We start from the raw sequence: 19,381 nt of genomic DNA, 5'->3' as shown, positions 1-19,381 counted from the left end.
GGTTATCGATTAAAGATGGGTTATCGGTTATTTTGAGATGTGCAGTGGAGTTTGAACGATTTTATACTACTAAGTTAGGCTCTATTGCAAGATACTGGCAAGTTGCATTATGGGAAATGTAGAATTCATACTAGAGATTGAAGGTAAGAATATATCCCAAATTTATAGAAGTGTTTTACTAAATCCCTTCAAGGAGCAGAGGTTCTAAGATCAAGAACTGTCGAGCTCAACATCCTCATGCTGTTGAACCCCCCAGATTTCCAAAAACAATAAGCTATGTGACACAGCTGTAATGAACCAAACATTGTTGAGCACTGTAACAGCAATCATTTATTAAATGCATATTATGACCAGCATAAGCTTTAATAGTGATTAATATAAAATGCCTGCTTTAAGCATTTAGCTCAGACTGAGCTCTCTCTGATTTTACTAATATAACTCATTAAGTACCGTTTGCAGACCTGTGGTCAGTCCCTCTGTATACAGTGTTGAGTTTAACAAGCTCAGCAGTGAGCTTCAGAGAGATTACAAACACTGTTTGACCCGAGTCTGATCGTTTAACTTGCATATTAAAAAAAATACCTGATTAAAATAAGGCCAAGAAGCTTTGTGTAAGGCAGCAGATTTTCTTCATATCTCCAGAAGCTAATATACTTTATGCGGAGTGATGTAAACTTCAGTTCAGACTATCTTTAAGTTCTTCATTGCAGACTCCAGAGTCTGAAAAAAAAAAAGAAATATTTAAAAACGATGTTCATATTATGTCTGGGAAAACATGTTAACAGGCTATCACACAAATTAAGATTTGACCACATCAGTGTATTCTTGTGTAAACTGTGCAATGTGTGTGTGTGTGTGTGTGTGTGTGTGTGTGTGTGTGTGTGTGTGTGTATGTGTGTGTTTGTTTGTTACCTTGACATCCCAGATGCTCATTCCACCATCCATGCCGGTGGTGCAAAACTTGGTGCACTGGTTTCGTCCTCCTTCTAGCACTGAGATTTGACTGAAATATAGTTTGAGACAATGTAAACTCACAAACATAAAATGTTGCAAAAAAAAAGAACGCTTGTTTAACAGAGATAATGATGATGATGCACGCCTTCAAAAAATAAGTTATGTGTATTTTCTCTCCTCACTTGATGCTGTTCTTGTGCAGGGTGTTCAGGTCATTGTCAGTGCTCTGGGTCTCTGAGGCCCGACGGTCCAGGTTCTGGAAACGTTCCCTGGCACTGACGCCCTTCTGGGCCGTCTGCTTAGGAACGTCCAGCTTGCCACCAAATGTCAAGCTGGCTTTGGCACTGTCGTACACAAACAGCACAGGGTAACAGTCGTGGCCCTGGGGGAACAGAAACACACGAGGATGCAATGCAGGTGAAGCTGGAAGATAACATCAGGATATAACAACAGTATGGTAATAAAATACGAGATAGCGCTTGTGATTGTGGTTGTAACTGGTTGTAATAAGTCAGTTAGTATTGCATTTGTGTTTCAAAGTTGGTTCTCTTGCAGAATAAATTCGTAAATATTCTCAAGCTCCCCAGAAGCACACACAATCAGTAAATGTGGATAGAATAAACTGATTAATTGACAACAGAATAAATGTTGGCTATGTATTGAATACTCACAGCTGCTACTAAGCTGTTCTCAGTGATGAAGGTGACACACAGCAGTGGAAGTGTCTCAGAGCTCAGACTGTTCACCCTGTGGAGTCATAACAAAAGTCAGAGTGCACACCCACAACACACACTAAAACACACAGACACTCTGGCATGTTGCCCCGCCCTCTCTTACGTGCCGGTCTTGCCTCCCTCTGCGACAGACACAGTGGAGTCATGGGAGGTCCAGGCCAGGCGGTTGCCGGAGTGTGAGAAGCAAACGCTGTGCACCCATCCACCGCCTCCAGCTAGGGTCTGACCCACTGCTTCACACCCGCCAGACTCAAACAACATCTCCCCGAACGGCATCTTGTTGCCCCAGGGAGTGGGGCCGGGCTTCTCCTCCACCTCCTTAATGTAGGCTGAAAACACCCTGTGGGCGAGGGCGAGATGGTTCAGGATGTTAACAAGATACAAGGAAGAGAGAAGGAGGCAAAGAGGATGAAAACAATGGCTGATCAATACTGGGAGGTCCAGACAATTTGATTTATTATTTATTCTGTTCTGTCTTTGTATGCTATGAAAATGAGCTAAATGCATATGAAGTGATGACATTTTTGTGGAATGATCAAGAATAGGATTGGACTTTAGATTAGGCTAGGTGTTAAGCCTAGTTTATATTTAAAGCAACACCAAAGATTCTTTTGTACCTTAAAATAATGTTTCCAAAATCGTTTCAGTGGTTCATCAACTCGTAACAGAGTGAACGGCACTTCTGCATTCACTTTGCGGCCCTCTATCGGCTATAACCACACCATGCAAGTTTGCCAAATCGGGTGGCGTATCTGTAGTTTGAATGAGACATAAGAAGCTGTAACTATTAACTATTTTGCTTCCAACCTGTAGGGGGACCGAAGAGGAAAAGTGCTTTGGTGTTGTTTTAAGAATTTGATTTCTAAAGTTACAATAGGGGTCTAAGTAAATTTCATTTATGTTTTCGGCAAAAAAACTCAACCTTTTTCTCAGGGGTTTTTACAAACTGTGCGGCACATGATACAATTTATACTTAAGAGCCTCGTTTTGAATAAGGAAAATCTCCACAAAAAATGGGAGAAAGAATGAAAAATGAAGGATCCGTCTTCCATGACGGACAGAGTAGACAGAAGTAGTAGTTGCAGGTATTAAATGTAGTCATCAAAATCTCCTCACAAGTTTAGTAACACAACTGTGTTCCTCTCTTGATTCACTGATACCTGCATTTGAAGTCACAGGATCCAGCAGCCAGCAGGACGTTGTTGGGATGCCAGTCCAGACTGAGGATGGTGGAGCGGATCGGCTTCTTGATGTGCTTACACACCCACCTGTAGGTAACAGCACAGCATGCTAGAAGTGTATGGTTCATAATAATCAAATTCAGCCTTTCATGTAAATTAGGGGCCGGAAGCTATCAGAAAGCAGTCCTGTAAAACCTTACCAGTCGTTTTCCTGCTCAAAGTAGCAGATGGAGATGAGGCGTGAACCGCTGCCTACAGCAAACTTGTTCTCTCGTGGCGACCACTTCACACAGCGAGCAGCACGGTTGATCCTGAGGATGACCAGGGTGGGCTTCCATGTGCCCTCTTTTAGGGTCCACACGTAGGCGTTACGGTCCGCTCCGCAAGTAACTATACGGTTACTGTCTGTAGCCCAGTCGATACCTGCAGGAGAAAAAAACTCTGATTGTTATCTTATCTCTGTCCATTCATCATATTTATTTAAAGGAAAAGTTTGAAAATTTGCTTTTTTACCACAAGTTACTTGAGAAGATTGACAACACTTAATAGACACAATAGAATAGAATAGAATACACTTTATTGTCCCAGAGGGGGGATTTGTCTTAGGCATAGTGCTACTATCTGTTGCTTCACAACACAAACATGTAACAGAAAAATCATTTTAAAATCAACATAAAAACATGAACAGAGAATCAACGAAAGATCTTAGGACATAAAAGGACAGAATATGACTGTACAGACACTACGACATCTTAAACAGTAACTGTGATAATTAAAGTGCCAAGTGCAAAAAGTGCTGGTGTATTTATTGCACTTTGCAAAGTGGTACAGATCTTCTTGTCTAACTCTCAATTAGAAGAAAAATAAGTGTATTTCCTAAAATGTCGAACTGTTACTTAAAATTCTCTACTTTTGTTTATTAGGTACCACTGGAGAGACAGTTTTTAGCTAAATTTGCTGCAAGGCAATGTATTATCAGTCACTGAAAATGAAATAGTGTATTGAGGTATTAAACTAGTTGCTACTTGACAAGGTTCATTATGATATCACACAGCCCCCCCCCCAAGAACTTTACTTACTTTTGTATATTCACCTGAATGTCTCTAAACTTCGTGGGAAACATACAAAAGTTATTAAAGTAAATAACTGTGTCTGTGTGTGTGTGTGTGTGTGTGTGTGTGTGTGTGTGTGTGTGTGTGTGTGTGTGTGTGTCTCACCTGTCACCTGCCCGTTGTGCTCCTTCAGCTCATGGATCTTGGTCCACTTGGTCCCATCCTTCTTGAAGATGTGGACCTCGTGGTTGTTGGGGCACAGGGCGATCTCTGAAGCATAAAGAACACATTTAAGTGCACTGTGCATCCACAGAGAAAGCACTGCAAATCATTGAAACATAAACAGGAAATTCACCAGTGTGAGGACAAAGTACAGAGTGATTGACGGGAGAAGTTTGTGGGGCTGATCGGTGAAGCGGAACACCGAACAGCTGACTGGGTGCATGAGAACAGAGAAAACTAGAAAAATACAGTATGTATCTGCCTGCAGGCAGCACACAGACACATGGTAGCTTTAAATAGACAAAGTGCGAGAACTGCAACCTTCCTTCCCATAATGTTGTAGCAAACCCTGCACATGTTTAAGTCAGCAGATGAGTCAGAAGCAGTGTTTGTCTGAGAGCAGCAGTATCCGTGCTTTAGTATGCATTTTTGTTTTTTGAGTGTTCAGCCTGCAAGTTGAGCAAACTGAAGTGTTGAGCTTACAAGTTGAGTGAAACTACAAATGTATGACTCGATGACTTAACCACAGTTGCTGTTACATCCGCTTTGCCCAGAAACCAAAGCTCTGATCGAAACAGCCAAATATGGCACTAGTTTCCTGCAGCTAACTGAGCACAAGAGCCTCTCAGAAAGGCCTCCAGACGCCCTTACTGTTACAGGAAACAGGAAATACCTTCTCCCACCTGGGAGCCAATCAGAAATCACCGACTATTAAACTATTTGTTCTTTGGCGCAGACTCTAGTTGAAGCAAGATGTTCCATGATGTCTGATTAAAACTGTGTGCAGTTCAGAGAGGAGGCGACTCAGAGCCTCTGAAATACTAACCCCAAGTGACCAATCAGAGGAGGCAAGCAGACTTACGGGTACGATCTTTGTTCCAGGCATGGCAGCTAATTGGTTCCAGCAGGAAACTATGGTACGCCATGACCAATCAGATGTCAGAAACAAAACAGGAAGGGGTGTGTGGAACCAGCAGCTGGTTAGATGGGAGATAACAGTCAAGTCTAGAAAAACAGAAGTTAAAAGATTGTTATGAGGAAGAAGCTGAAAGGGAAATAAAAACACACAACAAAGTTACACTATAAACTATAATTCAATTTACAGAACTATTTATCAAGATACATTGAGAAGAGTTGGTCCAGACTATTTCAGGTACTTTGAGGAGTAAAAATGGACACTATCAGCTGATTTTAACCCTCTGTGCATAGAAAAACACACTGAACTTATCTCACTCAGGTTGTGTTAATGAAATCCAGACTCTCAGAGGCATGAGAGGAATGATACAGGTCAAGGGTAACACACATCCCCAAACAAACATTACACTTCACAGCGAGAGCACACACCCAGGAAATCAGGACAAACCTCTCCATCACACTGTTATTTTACAAGCACCAACTTCAGAAAATGAATTTAACATAATTGCATCCACGTCGAGTGAGTGTGTGTAGGTTGGAGAGATTGTTGCATACTTTTAGTATTTCCTGAAATACATTACACTTACAAAGTGTGCGTGTATGTGTGTGTGTGTGTGTGTGTGTGTGTGTGTGTGTGTGTGTGTGTGGATGTGTGCGTTGCGTTACTGACATGTCTAAACATACTTAGTCAACTGTTAAATATTTTCTAGGCTACTTACCCTGAGGGCCGGACTGAATGGGTGAATAGCTGCAGAGATGGAGAGAGAGAGAAAAGAAGAGAGATGCAGAGGAAGGTGGTGGATCAAATAAAGATGAGGGTGTTCAAGCTCGCGGACTCTGGCCAGTCAACGCGAACGCCAACGAAAGAGTGAGCTCAGGGAGAGAAAAACTGAGCTGAAGAGAGGGAGGAGAGGTCAGAGGAGGAAGTGGAGGAGGGTACAGTGAAACTCAGAAGGGGAAACATACAGGAAGTTTATGCTGGCTTATGCTTGAGGCAGAAAAGATCACAGGTTTCACAGTTCAACAATGTGAGCAAACTTCATTTTGAGCAGAAACAGAAGGGAAAAGAACAGACGTTTTTGCTTCAGTAAAACTAGGAAGAGAGGGAGGAGCAGGAACACAATGCAATGTTCTACAAAAAGGAGGAAGTAGTAGAGACTGAGGGGGAAGCCAAAAGAAGCATGAAAAACAGAAGAGAAGGGGGAGGGACGTATGGTCAATTCTGCATAAAGAAAGAGGAACAAGGAGAAGGGGAGGGACGAAAAGTAAACTGCAAAAGGGTGGAGAAAGGAGAAGAAAAGTTGTTGACTTAGAATGTAGAATATATTTGCTCCGGTTGTTTCATGTAGTTTGACTTTTCAAGCTTTACCTGAAAGATCCCCTCACTTTTACTCTGGAAATTTAAGATCAGCCATGGATGTTCTTATAGCTCAGACTTTTCGGTTACACTTTACTTGAAGGTATCTACATAAGAGTGACATGACACTGTCATGAACGTATCATTAACATTATAAACAAGTCATAAACGTTTATGACATAACGCTTCTTTTAGTAAGTGTCATTCAGTTTTTGTCATGACAAGTTATGGTTAGGGTTATGGTTAGAGTTAAGGTTAGGGTTCATGTGTCATGACTGTGTTCATGACAGTGTCATGTCACCCTTATGTAGATACCTTCAAGTAAAGTGTTACCGACTTTTCCTGTCTGTGCTGGTGTAGAATGTCCCTTACTTATTACATAATTTCCATTTGGGGGTTAAGAGGAAGATTATAGAACTGACAATCAGTGAAAACCTACAATCATTTAAAACTAAATTCTATAGTTTTTGTCACAGTGGAATTATATTCTGTATACAATGACCTACAATGGGGCCTTAATTCAACACCCCTTAATAGGCCTCAATTCTATTTAAATTTTCATCCACCCATCCATCATCTGTAATTGCTTATCCTTTACTGGGTCGCTCGATCCCAGAGGACATTGGGCGAAAGGTGGGGTACACCCTGCACAGGTCACCAGCTAATCACAGGGCAGAAAACCATACACAGATACATTACAGGGCAATTTAGAATCACTAATTCACCTAACACCTGCAAGTTTTTTGGACTGTTTGAGGAAGCTGGATGACCCAGAGAAACCCAACATGCAAATTCCACACAGAAGGGACGGAGCCAGACCCAGAACCCTTCTGCTGTGAGGCGACAGTAACCGATGCTCCACCGTGCCCCCTACGTTCCCCCTGTGTGACTCTGGCAATGTGTATTAATTGATGTACAGAGAATATATCTGTATATCTGAGAAGAAGCAAAAAAAAAAGTGTTTCCAGGATTTTGTTTGTATGGTACCGGTGCAGTCTGCTCTGTTACTCTGTCTAATTATTTTTTTTACCATGAACTTTTGTCACATTCATGACACACAAATCCATCTAGCACCACCATGAGATATGAAATATCTCCAATTCTTTGGTTTATGGACCAAATTACCTGCAAAGTGTTAGCATGCTGACATTAGCATTTAGTTTAAAGCCTCACAGAGCCTCCCACCAGCATGTCTGTAAACACTTGCAAAACTTGCAAAATGCATTACAAATACAGCAACAAAAAAAATCCATGGCTGCTTAGAAGAGTAATGATATGCACCTGATGCAACACAAGGTTCCTACTTGTGTCATTTAACCCTTGTGTGGTGTTCATATTTTTGTTACACAGCCGATGTTCCCGGGTCTGGTGGACCCACCACATTATTAGGCTTTTAAATCAATGCAGCCATAACAATTTATGTAAAAATACTTAACAGATGTTTACTTTAGCTCAATTACCAGTGATATATACATCATCTATGGTTCATATTTGCCATTTACCCCTGTGAGATCATATGATCATTTTCGTTTTTTTGGGAGAAAACAAGGAAATTCAATTATAAAAAAAGGTAAAAAAAAAAAAAAATAGAAAAAAGATTTTTGATCATTATTGGTGCTTATTTCTTAGAACTTAATCAGAACAGGTGAAAGTGCTTGAAATGTAACAATTTTGGAACTTTGTGTGGGAATAGCAGGTGCAGAATGACAACAGACACACACACACAGACAGCAGGCCCAGTTAGGAGAACAGTTAAGTTTCATAGCACCTACAATTATTACACATTTATTACACTTCAGTCCAGTAGACCCGAACGCCTCATATGTAATAGTTATACGTGGTTGTGTGTGTGTGTGTGTGTGTGCGTGTGTGTGGGGGGGGTGTACCGTGTGCAGTCATTGAAAATTAGTTATTTTGTATGTTCTTCACAGAAAATGAGTCAAGGCCAATGAGTTTGAGTTAGAAGAAGTAATAAATAGCATCATTTTTTCTTTTAGCAAACATTGAAAACGGGTCCCACAGACCCAAACAACATACAAGGGTTAAGCCATTCTGTAATAAATGCACAAAAAAAGAAACACGATCGTTACTTAGACTGCGTAGAGCACGGTACATATGGTCCTTTTCATCTTACCTGATTATGAGACTCTGAATCTAGCTGATACTCCAACTACTCTGCCTAAGAAAGTTTTTAAGCCCACAAGATTTAAAAAAAACAACAATGAAAACAAAACTAGTACTGCAGATCCACTAAAGGTATCTGGTCAGTGAGATACAAAGACAAAGGAAGAGAACAGTCAAGTGAGTTGTGTACTGTAAATGTACATCTTTATTTCATGCCTACCTCATGATCCGTTACATAGAAATCCTCCATCTTGTGTGGTTTTAGTGTAGTAGCTACAGAGCCTAGTGCTGGCCAGCCGTGACTCCACACAGAGTTCAGACAACTGCTTTCTCTCTCCACCATCAGATCCTGTACAGCTCTCTACAGCCAACCAGCAACATGACCTCAGAATATCAATAACCTGGGTCCTAATTTGAACAATGACTTCACCTGCTGGAGAATATTTACTAGACTCCAGGAAGTGAAGCATCACCTTCTCCGTTCTACTAAACAGTGATATTCAGAGATCATGTTAAGGTTGATCTGAGGTGACATACAGTCTGACTTTTGGATAAAACGCACCTTTTTCGTGTTCAACTTTTGGTACAGGAGGTTAGAGAACATAAAAACACACATTTCACGTCACGTTTTAATACGTGTCAGAGGAGCTTCCCACTTTGACACCTGGTTAACCTTCATTTAAAAACAAAACAAAAAAATCAACAGTGATGTCACACGTCAGCTCAGTGTGTGCGTGTAGTGTATGCGTGTACTTTAGTGTGTGTGTATGTGTGTGTGAGAGTGTTTGCACACACCCACAAGAGTGTGTTATGGTCTGATCAGTGCTTCAGCAGACACTCGATTAGGCGGTCAGTTATGTGTTACTGGCTGCGTCGCAGAGAGGGGGTGAGGTGGAAAGAGGAGGGGGGCGAGGGGGAGAAGTGAGGCCTGCTGCGTTTCTTCATTCATTTATTAGATTTCTTCACATGATGCGGAGACCCTGGATAGAAGCTTCTAGACTCTGAGGAGGTAAACACAGAAACACACGAGAGAGTTAGAGCTGGGAGATTTGAGAAAATGAATCTCTGAAGGGGATGTGTGTGTGTGTGTGTGTGTGTGTGTGTGTGTGTGTGTGTGTGTGTGTGTGTGGTACCTTGAAGTCCCAAATGGTCATCGCTCCATCGATGCCTGTGGTGCAGAACTTGCGACAATCCCTTTTATCTCCTTCATAGATCGACACTTGGCTGAGGACCAGACATGTAGATACATAAAGACATTTTTAAAAGGGGTAAAGAAGTTATAAGATAGCAAAGCATAATGATGGATTTCACTGTATTGCCAAGACAAGAGTGTGATGTGTGGACAAAGTTCTGATCCTTGATGGAAAAGGAAATATGCTTACTAGCGGAACAAAAAAAAACAACGTCTATTTAAGGGGTTAAACTACCATCAGTTGCCAGTTTATTTGACGCACCAAGCTAAAAGTTGTACAGTCCAATATAGCAGTTCTGCAATAAATCCTACCATCGTGAAGGTTAAATTGTTCCGTTTTTGCTAAAACTTTCTTAGAGAGGTGTCGATTCAACTTCATGGTGATTTTCATACGCTGTGGTGCTGTTGAATTGCGTTGCGTTATACTGAGGTGTTTCTAGTATGTAGTAGCCACTCATTGAGAACAAACCATTAAAAAGACCTCTCAGTGCAGCCTCCAAAAGGGACCTCAAAGATTTTCTTCTGTATTACTGAAAAACACTTAAAATCCCTTCTATTTACACCTATTGTATATACAAAGTGTAAAGCACATGGGCAAACTGCTATTATGCCAACAACTAAAAATTGGAATCACACACACACACACAGATTAACTTGTGAAAACTCGGAAAACTAAAACTACTCTCTTTGAATTACTTTTACTGAACATCTTTAACATCTGAGAGTATCTAAACCTAAAAATGATAACTGCTGTTGTGAAAGTGTCTTAAGATAAATTCTACGGCCTGCCCTTCAATGATCCCAGTGAGCTTGACTTACGTGATGCTGTTCTGGTGCAGTGTGTCCAGGGCAGTGTTGCGGTCCTCGGTGGTGGCTCTTTTGTCCATGTTCCTGAAGCGCTCCATGGCAGAGATGTTCCTCTGGATGCTCTGCTTGGGCAGGTCAAGCTTTGACACAAATGTCAGCGCTCCACCATCGTCGCAACGGAACAGCATGGGGCAACAGTCGTGGCCCTGAAGATGCAGACAACAGATTTTTTTAAATGGCATTCCTTACTTGCTGTATATTTGTGCATGGACATACAGTATGTTGTGTGTATAGTTATTCTTACCGCAGCTACTAGACTGTTCTCTGAAACAAAAATGACACTGAGGAGAGGAAGGAACTCCGTCTTCAGCTGTGAGGGACTAAACACACCCAAATAATGATCATCTTGAGAGTCAATTGGTTTTCATTGTACTTAACATTAAACAGGCAGCAAACTACAAACAATTTCGGTATGCTGTCACAGAAATTACAATTTTGTGATCAAAAACAAAAAACTGGGCTTTGATGACAGAGGGTGTTGACATTTTTTGCAGTCTCAATTCATGTCACTTGCAATTTATTGACATGCCATTATGTAAGTGGTTGTTTCTATTTCTCACCTTATTGGCACCGTGAGAAGATTATCAGATTACAAAATCATGGCACGTGTACTGTGGCCAATAATATAGAGAATACCCCGAAATGTATTGTCATGTAGTGAAAGAAATAACACCACATTCATTGTGTTTTTTTTGTTTGTTTTTATGTGATTGATGGCTTTGTCAACATGATGAATGTGTGGGAGATTTCAATTTCATGAAAGGGTTTAGTCATTTTTTTTGGAGATCATGAAACCGCTTAGGATGCATACATCTCCCCATCTATACACATCTGTTGCTTGGAAAGAGAAATCTCTCCATCCCATCTCACTTTTTGGTTTAGAGGATTAACATTTGATCTGCTTTTCTGTTTTTAGTAGCTGTAAACAAAAAAGGTAACAGGTCCAGTTCTAAATCATCTACTTGCTCTTGCATTAGTAGCTGAAACTTCTCACTCATGTCAATCATTTTGGACTATACTGTCAGAATTTCCAGCATTATTTCCTTCACTGCAACTCCAGTTACAGTGAGTGTAGTGGCATTTTAACCCACTGAAATATTTAACAAAAACATGGGAAATTCTACTTAATTGTAGACTCGACGAAGCACAGTCCTGCAGATGGTTTTACACTATTGCACTGATCAAGAGCTGGCGGTAACGCACAAAGGAAAATGCAGCAATGCACCATCAAAGGCAGTGTGAAAGAAGACTGCAAGCTAGTAAACATTGATGTAAACAATGCATGATTTAAAATGGACATTGCAAATGTTTTATGAGGAAGGAAATGCACTCAACACATTTGCTGGGCCTCAAGGATACACACAATGCGTTTTGTTGAGTATCACTGAATGTAAACATAACATTTGTTTGTTTACTAGAAAACTCCATAGAGCATGTTTAATCTGAGAAACCGGCTGGTTACAAACATAAACATGATCTCTCTATATGGGTAAAAATTAATATACCTGGCAGTCTTGGAGCTGTCCACCACAGTGACAGTGCTATCATGGCTGACCCAGGCCAGGCGGTTACCAGAGGCTGAGAAAGAGACAGAGTGGACCCAACCCCCTCCACCTGACAATGTGAGTAAAAAGGCAGCTCTGGTTTAGTTCAAAGGGTTACTGCAAGTCATAAGAGGACTTTTATTATCACATAAAAAAACACAGATACAGACCCGCTCCTCCAAATTCTGCTAGCACAGCACCAAATGGCATCTTGCTGCCCCAGGGTGTGGGGCCTGGTTTCTCTTCCACCTCCTTAATGTAGGCTGAGAACACCCTAGAGGCCAGAGAGGGAGGGGTGGGGAGAATAGAAGCAAAAAAAAAAGAAAGAAAAAAGAACAGAATGAACAAGAGCGAGTGAGGACGATGACAGGTTTTCAATCATTTCATCTCTTGTCCCGTAAGATTTTCCACTATTTATGACATTCACCTGCATTTGAAGTCACAGGATCCAGCAGCCAACAGGATGTTGTTGGGATGCCAGTCCAGACTGAGGATGGTGGAGCGTACTGGCTTCTTGATGTGCTTGCTCACCCACCTGAAGCATTTGAAAAAGCAGACATCTTTAATATGGAACGTGAAAAAACTTCAGCACTTCTTCTACCCAATACTTATGTATAAATGCAATGATCAATTGAACGGATATACCAATGTTATGTTTCAAATGGGAGACCGCAACAAATCGTGAATGTAGTTCAGCAAAACTGTTAGTTTTATTGTTTACTGTCAAATTAATACAACCATCCTTGTGTCAAAAACTAAAAATGAATATGAAGAAACAGGCAGCCCTGGTTTGACAGACAGTGAGACTTATTACACTTGGAAAAACTGAATCAGAACAGACTGACGCAGTGCTGGAAAGGAGAACCTTACAAGCATCGGAGTGGATCTTTATCCGTCATTTGGAAATACAGTACTTTGGTTTCAAACCAGGTGAGGTATAGATTCAGTGCCACATCTGCCTTAGGGTTGTTGCTGTGTCCCAAATTAATACATTTGTGGTTCATGTGGCTGGAAGTGACAACACACTATATGTTAATACTCCCAATCACAACAAATAATCCGAAATATCAATTTGGCCATTATCTTGTGTCTACTGTTGTATTTAATTTCAGCAAAATGTCACGATTGTACAAATAGTCTCACCAGTCATTCTCAGACTCAAAGTAGCAGACAGAGATGAGTCGAGCACCACTTCCAACTGCAAACTTGTTCTCCAGTGGAGACCACTTGACGAAGGTGGCAGCTCGGTTGATCCTGAGGATGACCAGTGTTGGCTTCCATACCCCTTCCTTCTGGGACCACACATAGGCATTACGGTCTGCTCCACATGTCACTATACGGTCACTTTTGGGAGCCCAGTCAATACCTGCAACACAACAAAGACAGATTATGTAATTACAGACTGATTTTTGCCACAAACAATGAAGTGAATTATGACAGCACACTCTTATACATATATTATTCAGAATCAGATGTGTATCAACTTGTGTTAATGATAGTTCTAGAATCACTTGTTTGTGGGTTACTCACAGGAATACAAGTCTAATGCAGTCTGATTAAATACCTGTTATGTGTCCATTGTGCTCCTTCAGCTCATGGGTCTTAACCCACTGGTTGCCACTCTTCTTGTAGATATGGACTTCATGGTTATTTGGACTGATGGCTATTTCTGCAGGGGAAAAAGCAGCAGGTTAACATAATGGAAGTACAGATAACAAACAACCTAAGCCAGTTTCTGGTATGTGCCATATACCACGCTGAACTACTCAATGTAAAATGTTCACAAATCCTGAAAACAAACAGTGGAACAATAATATTTTTTTGCCTGGAGTTGCACTCCTATTCAAATAAAATATGATATTGTCATTTGTTTTCAAAGGCATTACCTATAACAGGTATGCAGTGTACAAGTTGGTAATGTTAGTGATACACTCATATCAAGCAAGGGAAATGGTTTTCTTGAAATAAAGGAGGAAACATTTGAGCCTTACGTGTCCTGTCGCGGTTCCACGCATGGCAGGTGATGGGTTCCAACAGAAACTGATGAAGGGACATCTTGTCTGGGTGTGGTCCTTAAGTGGAACTCTGCGAAGTCACACAGCAAAACATAGTTTACCAACTAACGTTAGACATTAAACAAATCCTGAGCCAACAGCTGAACTTTACTTCTACCGGCTTTAAAGCTCACATATGACAGCGTGTATAAAAAGTCTGTTTGATGACTTCTCAAATGGAACAACTTAACTTTATTACAACGTTACTTGGATTCCATTCGTTAGCTTGGGTAGCTAATGTTAAGCCCAATCAGTCAAAACATTGAAAGGCTGCTTCAACTGGCCAATATTAGCTAAAATAATAATACCAAGCTAAAGGTAGCCAGCTAACTTTCACCATAGTCTCAATTTTATTTACCATGGCATGCCAAGTTAAACACTTTTATGAACTGAAGTTGCTTTGCTAGGTACTTTAAAATTACCATGACTAGCTATCGTTAACGTTAGTTGCCTCACTCGGTAAATCGTTAACAGCAAAACATTACTAGCAAGTTAATACCATTGCTAACTGTTAGCTTACTGTTCACCGGTGTTAAATAGCCCAAATGTTAGCAGCCAGATTGGTGATTTTGAGAAATATATAAACGTATCCACACGTTTAACAGACGGCCTCCCTTTTATATGTCAGACCCCGGTTTTTCCTTGAAGGAGATGCCTTTCCTCCCGGTGATAGCTAGCTACGCCATTAGCCGTAGTCCGCCTGCTAACTTAACGTTACCTCTTAAGTCCGGTTCTCCGGGTGTGCAGTCTCAGTTAGCCGGCAAGCTAAGTTACGACAGCGGGGAAAGGTTAGATTGGGAGTGGACTTGAATTCGCGGACTCTGGTCAGTCGACACGAATTCGTCCAGGAATGTTGAGGGAATGTCAAGACGGCCAGTAGGATACGACACCGGGAGCATCCGGTAGCTAACTCTGCAGCAAAACCCGTGGATGCCTGGCTGACAGCTAGCTTAGCCTCATCACGTTAGCTGTAATACATTCAACTGAAAAAAACTCGTTCACATCGACGTCTCACACACAAACTGAGACGACTGCGAAAGAGCTCCTCTAGTGGTTCACACATAGAAACATAAAAAGTGGCCTAACCGGTTACAAAACACCACCATCTAATGCATCATGTGGACAAATCTCCCATACAATTCAGCCGGGCAGTGTGTCAGTTTCAGTCTTGTATGAATCTAGTTAAATGAAAGAATCACAGATTCCCAGGACCCCTGAAAGCCCCATATGCACTGGGGCCGGATTTATCGATTTATTAGGCTACCTGATTTTAAGGTCCTTTTTTGAACAAGGTTCCTGTATAGTCTAGTTTTAAGGTGATACTGATATTGTGCTTACATTGTGCAGTAAGTCTAAATTAATTAAAATAATATTTCAACATTGAAATACTCAGAATCAGCCCTACTGGCCAAATATTTGTGCACATACACATAATGTGACTCTTGTTTTTGCATTTCTCTGAAATTACTTACACAGAGATATATATAGCAGCTAATGAGGACAACAAAGCTGAATGTAGGGAATAGACAGAAATATTATGTACACAAGAGTGTGAAGAAATAGGTATACATACAATATAAAGCAACAATGATCAAAAACATAAGTAAAATGCACAGCTTGTGGGAGGAACAGGATGTTGAAAGGGGGGCCCAGAAGCTCATTTTTGCCCCAGGGCCCTTAAGAAGGTATTCTGTTCTTAACCTGTAGGCCCACATCCTGTGCTCAGGCCTGCTCTTTTCACAGCACATTTGAAGTCCACATTAGTGTGTCATTTTTAATAAACTGCAAATAAGAGTATGATCTCTATATTATTCTGACAATAATGTCACTTATTTCTGCTTGAGAGTTTATCATGATCAGTTTTTCACAAAGTAAGTTGATGGCATGGTGGTCCAAAGAGAAATAGAGTAATTGTGTTTTAAGCTTATATCATCTCCCACAGAAATCAGCTCATCATATCCAGTTTTTTGTAGGTACCGTTAAGTGTAGTCAGCCATTAATAATCATAATGGAAGTGGTAAGGATTTTTGTACAGAAACATTTTAGTTAGTGTTAACTGTATTCTATCATTTTTTCATATCATTTTGTAGCATTTATTTGAAAACAGTAGCCATCTAAACCTTTTAAAATCCAAGGAAGTGAAGAAAATTCAGAGGCCTCAAAATTACAGGCAAGCATTGTCCATTATTTCTGCAGTGAAAAGAAGCATGGTGGCTGTATTGTGCAACCTTTAAAAAAACAACAACCTCCAAATCACTTCAGATTCATTTTAAAGTAATCCTGCTATTGCCTTGTGGGTAAAAGGTTCTTAAACCAATCAGAGGAGATTTCAATTAGTACCTCTCCATCGCACCTGGTAGACCTCCAGATTAACTGCTGCTGGCTGCAAACACCAAAACGCATGCAGATTCAGATTCTCGCTTTCTTTTTCTGTGGCATGTCATCAACTTGTTAAATGGAGTCATTAAAAGTAGATGAGCAGTTACCTTCACCTCCACCATGCTTCTTACAAGGTAAACTACCCTCTCAATTTACAGGACCTGAAATGATCAGTTTACGGTTGAAAAACAACTTGTGTGTATTTGTTTGTTCAGATGAAAGTCAAACTGGGCAAGATGGGAGGATCTACCATATTTACCCACCTTTCAGCCCTCCACCACCCCCTCAATTCTCCTTTTCTCCTGGAGATGGCTCCGCCCAAACACACTCACCTCTAACCGGTACATGCTCACCTAACATCTGCCTCCATTTTGACTATATAGAGAAGTGAAGTTGTTCACTTTTAGACTCCGTTAAGTTGGGAAAGTGTTGATTTGTAGAGTTGTCCGTCTATTAATCAAATAAATAAATAAATAATTGTAGAGAGTGTGAATCATGAATGTAAATTCACTTATTTAATTCCACTGGTAGTTTTGTTTTTTACATGGAATAGGATGACATGCAACACTTATTCAGGAACATTTTTAGGCACACTTTTTCTTTTATGGATGATAATGATGCTAATCCAACCTCTCAAACAGCACTGATCGGATAATGTTAAGGACTTATAGTGTGTCTTCATTTTCAGTTGTGAGAAAACATGTAATTATACATTTAGAAAATAAGCATTCCTTTTCGTCCCCCCATGTCTTCTCTTTAGTGTCTGCTCTCCCTCAAGCTACTCCCAAACTGAATTTTGTGAGCTATGAAACAGAGCTGTATCGCTGTCCAGCTCGGACAACATGCCCCTCTTGTCAGACTCGGGTCACCACGCAGGTCACCTACAAAGTCGGGAGGCAGGCGTGGCTCATGTGTCTTGTGTTTGTGTTATGCGGGTGAGGAGGGACTCATTAAAATACCTACATTTGGTTATCTTTTTACCCAGCATCAATCACACACATTCAAAAGACATAGACTGATGTTTAATTTCTGTCTCACAGGTTGGTGCTTGGATGCTGCCTGATTCCATTTTTTGTGAACTATTTTAAGGATGCCTATCACACTTGTCCCCGCTGTCGACGGGTCCTCCATGTAAAAAGGAGGACATGCTGCGAATGAACATGCAGGCTAATGTGATGGCTAATACGTTTTTTCATCTTAACAGGAGTTCAATTGCAGTAAAATGTATGTATACCTGTCTGAAAGTCATTCAGGATAACTGAAAATATATACATTTATAAGTTTAAATGTGTAAAATATTAGGAGAAAACATGTTGGTTCCTGTTATGTAGACTTTAGAGATTTTTAACTATTTTAATCATGTTTTGTAACAAAATTCTATCAAATAAATATTTTCTGTCACTTTTTTCACGTTTTCTATTGTATAACAGAAAGCACACAACAGATGAAAATGCTAAACTTTTGCTCCATATAAAAAATACTTGCAAATTAAATTAACAAAAAAAAGAGAAAAAAGAAGAAAAGATAGAAAACTTTAAGATTCACTTTTTAGTATTTTCTATCTGCTGATAAAGACCAGGAGATGCACGTCAATGCTTTGGGAACAGCTAGTAAGTGGACCTGGAATTATTTTTCATTTGTCAAAATACTATATTCAAGAATGAACTTAATGCTTAAATTTGGACTTTGTTTTCACAGGTTTTACAGTCGCCACTGCAGTGCTCTGTACACAGATTCCCACTTCTACTCTAGTCATCAATACATCCTGTGTGGATTAAGCCTGCATGTGTACTTGCACCGAGTGTAGTAAGCGTGCCCTCATTGACTTGACACCAGGGGATTAGAAGTGTGGGTTTATTTTAGATCTTTGAGCCTCAGAGTAATGAGCATTTGAGATGCAGCAAAACCCAGGGTAGATGAGCGCTGGTAGATCCCAGCAGCAACACGCTGACTGCTGATTCCTGCATGGCCGAGGATGCAGCCGAGGATCTCGCCTCCCCCAGTCAATCAGTTTCCTCCTTAGTGGCCTCTTCTTTTTTCTTTCAGCACTTTAACAGCAAAACTGAACTCCTTTCCTATTTGATCCTGTGTGTTGCCAAAATGCCATTCATTCCATCTGTGTCCGTTTCACGCTCTGTGTCAGGACTGACCGGGAAGGAGAGACCTATCAACAACACTTCATCTACAACTAATTTGACCAAGGTCCAAAGAGAAGACAAAGCCAGCAGCTCAGTGAAGGCGCGACTGGCTTCGAACCTTAAGCAGCTGGGGAAGAAGAGCCAACCCAGGAGTCATCTGCCATCTGCCAAAGGAGTGTCAGGGACAGAGCTGCTTGCAAAGAGAAGGGAGAGATTGCTGCCTTCATCACAAACAGTCAGCTTCTTAGCCTCCAATTCGGGTGCGTCCCTGTCTAAGATGCAGCACAACAAACATGTGAGCCAGAGCTCTGTGAAGACTGAGCCAGAGATGAAGACGAGGGCCAGGCATCACAAGGAGGTCCGTTTCACACTGACTCTCACACCTGAGGCTGTCCTGCTGCTGCAGCGGAGGAACAATGAGAGAAATCAACGTTCAGCGTCCAGAAATGCCGGAAGTGGAGGAGGCCTTTCCGGAAGTGCCTCAGATTCCAGAAGCAGGAGGGAAAACCTCTCTAAAAGGCATCAACCAGCAACACAGAGACACAGCACTCCAAACAGCAGAGTCACTGCTAAAAACAACAGTGATGCTGAACTGGGAGACATAAGCTCAATTGTGAAAATCTCACTTCTGAATGAGCAACATAAGTATGATGATGTGGAGTATGAGG

At 40.9% G+C, this 19,381-nt stretch overlaps 3 protein-coding genes across 3 annotated transcripts; 1 reads left to right on the top strand and 2 right to left on the bottom strand.

The window, feature by feature from the left end:
• Nucleotides 1-312: 312 nt before the first annotated feature.
• On the bottom strand, nucleotides 313-5,944 carry arpc1b (actin related protein 2/3 complex, subunit 1B). The gene is made up of 10 exons (XM_078276400.1): nucleotides 5,778-5,944; nucleotides 5,006-5,148; nucleotides 4,087-4,191; nucleotides 3,070-3,292; nucleotides 2,849-2,956; nucleotides 1,792-2,028; nucleotides 1,626-1,701; nucleotides 1,137-1,336; nucleotides 913-1,003; nucleotides 313-720 (listed from the first exon to the last, which is right to left on the bottom strand). The coding sequence occupies exons 2-10, from the start codon at nucleotides 5,067-5,069 to the stop codon at nucleotides 682-684; spliced, it is 1,143 nt and encodes a 380-aa protein (XP_078132526.1). The 5' UTR covers nucleotides 5,070-5,148; nucleotides 5,778-5,944; the 3' UTR covers nucleotides 313-681.
• A 2,773-nt stretch (nucleotides 5,945-8,717) lies between these two features.
• arpc1a (actin related protein 2/3 complex, subunit 1A) lies at nucleotides 8,718-15,226 on the bottom strand. Its single transcript, XM_078276389.1, has 11 exons — nucleotides 14,915-15,226; nucleotides 14,134-14,227; nucleotides 13,707-13,811; nucleotides 13,286-13,508; nucleotides 12,570-12,677; nucleotides 12,313-12,416; nucleotides 12,104-12,212; nucleotides 10,843-10,918; nucleotides 10,551-10,744; nucleotides 9,673-9,763; nucleotides 8,718-9,540 (listed from the first exon to the last, which is right to left on the bottom strand). Exons 2-11 carry the CDS (start codon nucleotides 14,195-14,197, stop codon nucleotides 9,502-9,504), a joined length of 1,113 nt encoding a protein of 370 aa, XP_078132515.1. The 5' UTR covers nucleotides 14,198-14,227; nucleotides 14,915-15,226; the 3' UTR covers nucleotides 8,718-9,501.
• A 1,425-nt stretch (nucleotides 15,227-16,651) lies between these two features.
• Nucleotides 16,652-17,733, top strand: LOC144529330 (lipopolysaccharide-induced tumor necrosis factor-alpha factor homolog). Its single transcript, XM_078268342.1, has 4 exons — nucleotides 16,652-16,709; nucleotides 16,791-16,916; nucleotides 17,336-17,510; nucleotides 17,616-17,733. Exons 1-4 carry the CDS (start codon nucleotides 16,652-16,654, stop codon nucleotides 17,731-17,733), a joined length of 477 nt encoding a protein of 158 aa, XP_078124468.1.
• The last annotated feature ends 1,648 nt before the right edge of the window (nucleotides 17,734-19,381 follow it).

Source organism: Sander vitreus, chromosome 2, assembly GCF_031162955.1.
Source record: "Sander vitreus isolate 19-12246 chromosome 2, sanVit1, whole genome shotgun sequence".
NCBI lineage: Eukaryota > Metazoa > Chordata > Actinopteri > Perciformes > Percidae > Sander > Sander vitreus.
This window is presented reverse-complemented; position numbering and strand designations above follow the sequence as displayed.